This window comes from Apaloderma vittatum, unplaced genomic scaffold, assembly GCF_000703405.1.
Source record: "Apaloderma vittatum isolate BGI_N311 unplaced genomic scaffold, ASM70340v1 scaffold23972, whole genome shotgun sequence".
Classification (NCBI taxonomy): domain Eukaryota; kingdom Metazoa; phylum Chordata; class Aves; order Trogoniformes; family Trogonidae; genus Apaloderma; species Apaloderma vittatum.
The window spans coordinates 1-8,643 of NW_009704455.1; the positions used below are offsets into that span (position 1 = coordinate 1).

Below are 8,643 nucleotides of genomic sequence, written 5' to 3' on the forward strand. Positions count from 1 at the left end.
GGCTCGGTTTGTGATGCTCGGTCTTCCCCTTCCCGGCTCTCCCTGTCCTCGAGTCCTGTGCCCGCACAGTGCAGCATGGAGGCTTGTGTTTCAAATTTCTTCTTCTTTGCCTGATCTAAAGGTCCTTTACAGCTTTAATTTTAAATTAATTAAGAAATGTCTTTTATATAATCTATTTACTGACTTCTTTTCATTGGCAGTAAACACGTCAAGTTAGCTGTTCTTGATAGGCAATGTATTTCTGGCAGGTTTTTTTTTCATTGGAAAAGACTTCGGGGGGGAGCTGGACATATGCATAAAATATCTCTTCCATGGATAACGTATCTTCATTTCAGTGGCAAAATATGTGTCTATGTAAATAAATGACAAATCCTTTACTTTTTAAAAAGATGTTTAAGAGATTGCTTTGAATGTGACTTACTAAAATTTGTTGACATAAATGTATTTCATAGCACGATAATAACTAGTTATTAGATCTAATGTATTTCAGAACATTATCCTGGGGATATAAGTTATCTGCAAAGTTATTTCACTTCTGATTATTATCGGCAGAATAATGCTCAGCTTTATAAAACCAAACATGGAGTAACATATTTGTCGTAATTCGGTTTGTAGAGTGCCATAAGGTGCCAAAAAAGCAGAACAGTGTCCAGATCTAGGAAAGCTATATGCAGATATGAGCATAATTTTTCAGATTATATGTTTTTCGGGATAGTTTTGTTTCATATTATACATTGACCTTTGTAAGTTTTACTTTGATTTGTCTGGAAGTTCACTTTGCAAGCAGAGCTGAAGTTTGGGATTGGTTCTTACTACGTAAAGAGCTGCATGAGTATAGCTTAAAGTACTTCAGGATAGTACCCTGTGTCGATACAGTACAGAAATCATGTGTCAGAAGACAGCTGAATTTAACACTGCTTGAAAACCCTGCTTAGTTTAACTAAGGAAAGAATCAAGAAGAAAGTATCACTAAACTGTAAAGCAGTTTCTTATGAAATTCTTTCAAAAAATTCACTGTATTCACATTCAACCTGCACTGAAATCTGCAACTCTTTTTTTTTTTTAAAAAAAAAACAACTTAATTTGCAAATAGTTAAAAGCAACAAGAGGCAAGTTCCAGACACTGTAATTGATAGAAGAGTCTAGGGGAGAGTTATGAATCTTCCTTGCATGCTTGTTATCATCCAGGCACAACTTTGAATTGTCTGCATCACAGAGCAGTATCAGGACTCCTTGCAGGAGCTCTGATTACATCAGAGATGCACTGCAGAATTCAAAATACTGCAGAGGACACTGGAGGGGGGGGAGAATGACATTTGCAGTGGAATTTTAGCATGTTACTCATGATTTCAATTTCTTTCCCTCAGAAGGGCATCTTTAATAATTCCTTCCCCATTGTCTAGGAGTCTGGCACCCTTCCTGAATTTCAGCTGAAAGTCAGGGCGGTACAGATTTCTAATTCAATCTCTTTACCAGACATAATGGATAAGAAAATCATCTCATGTGAGGGAGATTTTTCAAAAGATGTTATATCTTGCTCCACATGCACACCACACCACTGAGAGCCACCAAGAGCCCTTGCTATGGGCCACCTATTCTGTATTACTGTATTTCCTAGAAGCCAGAACGATGATCAGGATTGTATAACGTACTAAGAGACAGTTCTTGCCCCCATAACCTTACAAACAAAATAGGAAATGATGCTCAGAATGAAGTGATTTGACCAAGATGAGAACACTTTGTCAGCAGGGGAGCTGGAGAGATGAACAGGGCTTCATTCACTCCCGAGTCTTCAAAGGACAAAAGACTATCTCAGACAAGAAGGGATTTTACCATTGGGCCTTACTTACCCAGAGCAGCTTAATTTGAGAATTTTATGGGTATAGCTTATCCCTGAAGTTCATCTTGTTTAATTGTTAGGAAAATTGTTGCTGTAGGCTAATGCGCTTGTCTGACCTTATATTCCAGTGTGTTGTCTTTAATCCTCACACATTTCTTACAGCCATCCCCAATGCCATCAGTTGGCAATGTTAAGCTCAAAACAAAAAAATAAACCTTTTCATTAATTAGATCTCTCCCATCTTACAGCAGTACTGACCACCATTCTGTAGGAGCACCTTCTAAAGGAAAACAAGAAACATACAGATAAATATATGGGTTTATTTTTCTCCTTTGTCCATTCCTTCAAATCAGGCCATCTTTCTATTGTCCTTTACTTCCTTCTATTCCTCCCCCTTAGATATGATGCTATGTGCATCTGAGGCAAAGAACATGTAAATAACACATGGACAGCATCAAATACTATAACTGCCTACGTGAGATCTGTGGGCTTGCCAGTTCTGGTTATGGAAAAAGGAGCCACCTTTTATAAGTGCAGTCATTCGGCATGTTACACAGGGGAATAATTTGTCCAATTTATTGTCTTGCACAGGTCGAGAAGCTGGAAGCGAAGAAAGAAACTCTTTTTTCTTTGCTCTGTTGTTTCACGGTTGATGCCTCAGGGTTATAGCGTGTGTCTGACACACACAGAACGTTTACATTTCCCTCTCCCCATTTCTTCCCATTGTGTCAACAATGGATGCAGTGGGAGATCAAACCAGTGACAGAGAGGAGCTGCCTTCTCGTTTTTCCTGGCTGAGATTCAGAGGATAAGTTGTTGCTAACCAACGTCATCTGGTATTACAGAAGGGAAAGCGGTTAACCGCTCCCATTTATCCATAGTCTTGTATCAGTCATAATCTTCGGGCCAGGCCTGCCTTCGACATAGTTGACACAGAGGGGAAAACGCTTGTTTCTAAGTAAAACAGCAGTTGCTCTAAGAAAAGGAGCCCTACGTAAACATGCATCACGTAGTCCTGTTTTCCCACATCAAACCTCTACCTTGAACTCCCAGTGGCATTACTTCTGCTGATGCTCTCTTGGGCATGCTTTATCAGAAGACCAGCTTGGAGGTCGTTAGGAGTGCTTCATGTCATGGGACTGTATGGCAGGGTAATTGAGGTTCAGCTGTTCTGTACTTCCTCTGCTCAGCACGCTCCAGCTAGCGCTATCTGTGCCAGCTAGCACTCTCCTCAGATCCCTTCAGTTATCCGAGTCCTGCAGCTTTTCCAGTGGGCAGTGGCAGAGTGCTATCATCTGTCATGAAGCTCCAAAGATAATCCCAGTATTGGCTAGAATTTCTAGATTGTGACTTTTTTATACAATTATATTTTGTGTTCATGTTCTTTATGAAAAAAAAAAAGACTTTCAGGTCAGCAGGCCTCTGCTCAGTCTTTCTTGAGGCAAGAGACAAGCCAAAACGAATGGAAGTTGCAGGCGTGCAGAGTTTTGTCATTGTTTGCACCCATTGTCACTTCCAGAGGAGTTTCAGAATTGCCCATCCTCTGCTGTGGGGATTTCCAGAGTCGTAACTCTGGAGCAAAGAGAGCAACTCAGCAATACAAGCAAGTACGTAGTGATAAGGCACTGAAAGCTAATCACAGTTAAGATTTTGGCATGGAGAATAGGTTACTTGCCAAATAGCTGTTCTCAAGTCACTAGCAATAGTAATAGAGATCCCAGTTTGTGACAGAAGCAAGATGACAAAGCTTACTTTTTTGCTTACCTCAGACCAGAAAATAGTAGCACAGCTCTTGGAAGATCTGAATCACGCCTTGTCCATTCTTGTATATTCCTATAGGTTTTCTTTATTCGCATACCCTAAAGGTAAGTAAATTAACTATTTTCTTTTGTACTAAAGAGGATTACAGGTGAGGAATGAGGAAATAGCACTCCATCCAATGCTCACCTGAGGCCACCTGTTTGTAAGAGTATGTAAGGAACTGCTCTGTTCAAAGTAATCCTTCTGGGAAGCTTAGGAGCAGGACTGAGACAGTATTTTATTGAAAGACCAGTTTGATACCCCTTGCAGCAAGAAAAACCTTTGGCTCTAAAACTGAAGTGCAGCTGTGTTTTGAGTACTTTGCTGTTGTGTGTTCATGGGTTTTTCTTCTATATGTAGTTTGTAAACCCCAGGTTCTGAAAACAACAGTACTGTGTTTAAGGAAGTCACCCTGGCAGGGTTATATATCCCCAGGGTGAGTTTCAATGGGGAGGTGAGTACAGCCAGGAAAAGAGCAAAACTATGTACTGCCACTGAAGCCAATCAAGTGTAGTATTTAGTACTTCCCTGTGAACTCAAAGCTAGAAAGTCAGAATACTTGTGCATAATTAATATGTATTTATCGTACAATCTGTTTAATAAATAAATACTCTTATCAAATGAAACTCCACAACTCCACAGCTGTAGCTGACTATACGGATGGAAGATGTGGAAGCAATACTGTACAACTCTCCTGTGAAGGAGCAGACTTTCAGTCTGACTTTTAAATGCAAGGAGTTAGGGAGGCAAAATGTTTAACATTTCTAGTACCACAGACTTTCACTAGTGGTGTCTGAAGAGAATTTGAACGTGATTTCCAAAGTTGTCATAAGAAGTTTTTCATTTCCTATAATCAGAGAGGAAGGCAGTCACTTTGGCTCCCAGCTGCTGTTCAGTCCATCGTAAGAACAAAGACCTTGCATACGAGGTATCAGTTGTAACTGAAATAATAATCCAATATTTGTGTAGCAATCATGTATTTCTTTGCAATCTTCTGTAAATGAGGTCACAAAAAGGGCATTGCCATATCATTAAATGTATATAAACTCTATACAAACACTTTATGTGATCACCAGTATAAGTGTTTTTTTTTTTCCCAAATTGTTTCCATATGACCTTTTAGAAATTAGTCTTGTACTAGCTGTTTTTAGAAGTGTGCATTTACTGAATTACAATATCATTGACTGAATTACAATATCATTGCCTTCCAATTCTTTCTATATACATCAGGGGTCCTAAAGTACTTAAGAGTTTTATGTGTAATAGTTAAATAAAAATATACAATTTCCTTTTCCACAAAACACACTTGAATTCTGTGCTCTTACATGATACTGTCATAATTTTTATACTTTCTTTTTGTACCAGGAATATCCTGCCACATGCAGGAATTATTCCTGGTTTCTCCTCATATCCACCAGGAACTGAGACCTCTGTATCGGAGACAGGAGAAGCCCTGTAGTGTGTTCAGAGCTCCTGAACAAGGGAGCAGCCCTTAGCAGAGATAGTTCTACCCAGCCTCACCAGAACGGTGACCAGTCTGACCATACCCAGCCACTGCTGTCTTCTTTCCAGTTGTTTTTATCAATCAGAAATGTTATTGAGCTCCAATGAGTACACTTGTTCCAAACTTTAAAACAACCTCTTATTCACTCACCTTATACATCTGTTTTTTGTTCCAGAAGACACTTGCAGAAGTAGCAAAGTGATGTGAAGTTATCTTCCAAGATGACTCTTCTACCTGGAGAAAATTCTGACTATGACTATAGTGCCCTGAGCTGTGCTTCAGATACTTCCTTCAACCACACATTCTTTCCAGAAACAGAAAGCCTTAAGGGAGTCTTTTACCAAAGAGCCAAGCTAATTCACCCTCAAGAGGATCTCCTGAAAGGCTTTCACCCAGATGATCGGAAGCATCATATTATTATAAACGTAGGGGGCATTAAGTATTTGCTCCCATGGACCACACTCGATGAATTCCCATTGACACGTTTGGGACAACTAAAATTCTGTAATAATTTTGATGACATTCTAAACATCTGTGATGACTACGATGTGACATGTAATGAATTCTTTTTCGACCGCAACCCAGGGGCATTCAGGACAATCCTGACCTTCTTGCGGGTTGGAAAACTTCGGCTCTTGCGTGAGATGTGTGCACTGTCTTTCCAAGAGGAGCTGCTCTACTGGGGAATCGAGGAAGACAACTTGGACTGGTGTTGTAAAAGGAGATACCTGCAAAAAATGGAGGAGTTTACGGAAATAAATGAAAGGGAGGATGACCTTATAGAAAATGAAACAACAGGTGAAACAGTAGAGGAAACAAAAATTGGCTTGTGCATGAGGAAGTTGCAAGACATGGTGGAAAGGCCCCAGTCGGGCCTCCCTGGAAAGGTGTTTGCCTGTTTGTCTGTCTTATTTGTCACTATTACAGCAGTGAACTTATCCATCAGCACCATGCCTGACCTGAGGGAAGAGGAGGAAAAGGTAAGTTAGCTTTTCAGGATGGGAAATGGTATGTGCTGGGAAGAGCAGAACAAGTACAAGGTCTGATGGCGTTAATTTTGATGGGCATTTTGCAGCTGTCTTTAGAGGGCGGAAAAATAACAAAGAATATTTGAAATCTTGCATGACTGTGTTCAGTTGCTTGTGAGAAAATTAATCATATTGAGCTTTATACCCAAAGAAACTTTTGTTAGTGTGCACTCTTCTGTACAACTACACATTACTTTGATAAGCTTTGTATGTGCTATTTAGAAAGCCTGAAATTACTGAGCAGTATCTTCTGTGGAATAAGTAGTTCCTTTCTAAGTTTTGCATTTAACTTATTTCAGTTTGTCAATGTGTTTCCCCATAGCAACAGCTTCGATTTCTCTAATATTTTGGGGTTTAGAAAAAACCACAGAAACTTCTCTTCCTGTCACCGTACCAACCAAAATAGTTATTATCCAGTGCCGATTACAAACTCCTCCTCTTTCCTGCAGGGTGAGTGTTCCCAGATGTGCTACAATATTTTCATTGTGGAGTCTGTCTGTGTGGCCTGGTTTTCCCTGGAGTTCCTGCTGCGATTCATCCAGGCAAAGAGCAAGTTTGCATTTTTGCGGAGGCCGTTAACCTTGATAGACATAATAGCCATTCTGCCATACTACATCACTTTGCTACTAGACACCACTTCAGTGGGCTATAAAAAGCCCAGCTCTGGGAGCATCTACCTGGACAAAGTGGGTCTGGTCCTCCGTATTCTCCGTGCCTTGAGGATTCTCTACGTCATGCGGTTGGCCAGGCACTCCCTGGGGCTGCAGACGCTGGGGCTGACCGCTCGCAGGTGCACCCGGGAGTTCGGTCTCTTGCTGCTCTTCCTCTGTGTGGCCATCGCACTGTTCGCACCACTCCTGTACGTCATCGAGAACGAGATGGCGGACTCGCAGGAGTTTACCAGCATCCCCGCGTGCTACTGGTGGGCTGTCATCACCATGACCACGGTAGGCTACGGAGATATGGTTCCCAGAAGCATTCCCGGACAAGTGGTGGCACTAAGCAGCATCCTGAGCGGCATCCTTCTCATGGCATTTCCAGTCACCTCCATCTTCCACACGTTTTCACGCTCCTACATGGAGCTAAAGCAAGAACAGGAAAGAATAATGTACAGGAGAGCACAGTTCTTATTAAAAACAAAGTCTCAAATAAGCAATGCATCACAAGGGAGTGATATTTTATTCCCCACTATCTCCTCTGAGGCTAGGGACAACGAATGAAATTTCAGTTACTGTTTCTCCTGATGTCAAGTAATGTTTTGTTGTATCAGATTTCACCTTTTAATTTGCTTTGGAAGCCTTTTGCAAAGGTAACCCTCACATTACAGTGAAGAAAAGGAGCCATTAACCAGGAACTAATGTGGTTTTAAGAAGTCTATTATTATGCTGTTTCTTTTCCCCCCAGTATAATGTATAGGGCAGATCTTTCACTGAGATCATACAGTGGGATTTTAGGAATTAAATGTTCTCTGACAAAAAAAAAAAAGAACAACATACAATTATGTACTTGACAGGCTGTTTTGCCATTTGTAATACACGTTTTTCCAACTGAATCACAATGTATATAATCATTAAACAGGCTGCCATTTTTCTTGTTCTTCTTGTATATAAATAATGTAAATACAACAAAATTAATGGCTAAATTCTCTCTCAGTAAAATGCCTTAGAGCGTAATGGAAATAGCCACAGATGTTTGCCCCATTGTGCTCTTAAAAAAATACTAAGTAAGGTTTGTCATTCACAATAGCAACTGTGTCTTTGTAAGTCAGCCCTTAGCATACCAGAAAAGAAGAATTGAGCTGTTTGAACCAAGATGTAAATACTTATAGCTGAACAGCTTCAAAATTTAATTCAAGTAACAGCGTAGATCCTGTGTCATCGAATGCAGCATTCCCAGGACCAAGCCACTGAGTTTTGCGGCATTAATTATCAAGAGGTTACTAGCTGCAAATCAAATGAAATATGCATGATGAGATGCCAGTCGTTCCCTACCATCTGTTTCCATGTTTTTACTTTACCTCAGATATGAAACAGAATTAAAAGAGGCCTGTTTCCAGGGGACACCCTACCATTACTTGGCAAATCAATGCTGCAGCTACCCATTCACATTCAGTGTTTGGTTCTTTAAAAGGAGCAGAAAATATATGGTCGTGGGAAGTTGCCAGTGATGAAGAAAAGAAAATATCATTTGAGTCATGGAGTGGGGGGGTATTGACAGCTTTATACTTTACTGTCCTCAATCATGAGGGACTTAAAGATTTAATTAACTATACCTTTGCCATCATTACAGACATCATAGGTATGGAGACAATTTAAATGGTGCATGAAAAAGCAATTAAGGTCTCAAAATACAACTGAGAATTCTTTATCCACACGGTTCTCTTGGTCTAGGTTCCCCTGTGAAGTTAGCAGGACCACATGGGTCAACAAGACACTCGGGTTTGGCATTGGTTTCTAAGCAGATCCCATTTA

At 40.4% G+C, this 8,643-nt stretch overlaps 1 protein-coding gene across 1 annotated transcript; it reads left to right on the top strand.

The window, feature by feature from the left end:
* The first annotated feature begins 5,365 nt into the window (after positions 1 to 5,365).
* Positions 5,366 to 7,392, top strand: KCNG1 (potassium voltage-gated channel, subfamily G, member 1). Its single transcript, XM_009865057.1, has 2 exons — positions 5,366 to 6,124; positions 6,622 to 7,392. Exons 1-2 carry the CDS (start codon positions 5,366 to 5,368, stop codon positions 7,390 to 7,392), a joined length of 1,530 nt encoding a protein of 509 aa, XP_009863359.1.
* Positions 7,393 to 8,643: the final 1,251 nt, after the last annotated feature.

Coding starts and splice junctions, on each gene's coding strand:
- KCNG1 (XM_009865057.1), top strand. CDS start 5,366: ATGACTCTTCTACCTGGAGAAAATTCTGACTATGACTATAGTGCCCTG. Junction 6,125..6,621: donor TGAGGGAAGAGGAGGAAAAG/GTAAGTTAGCTT, acceptor TCTTTCCTGCAG/GGTGAGTGTTCCCAGATGTG.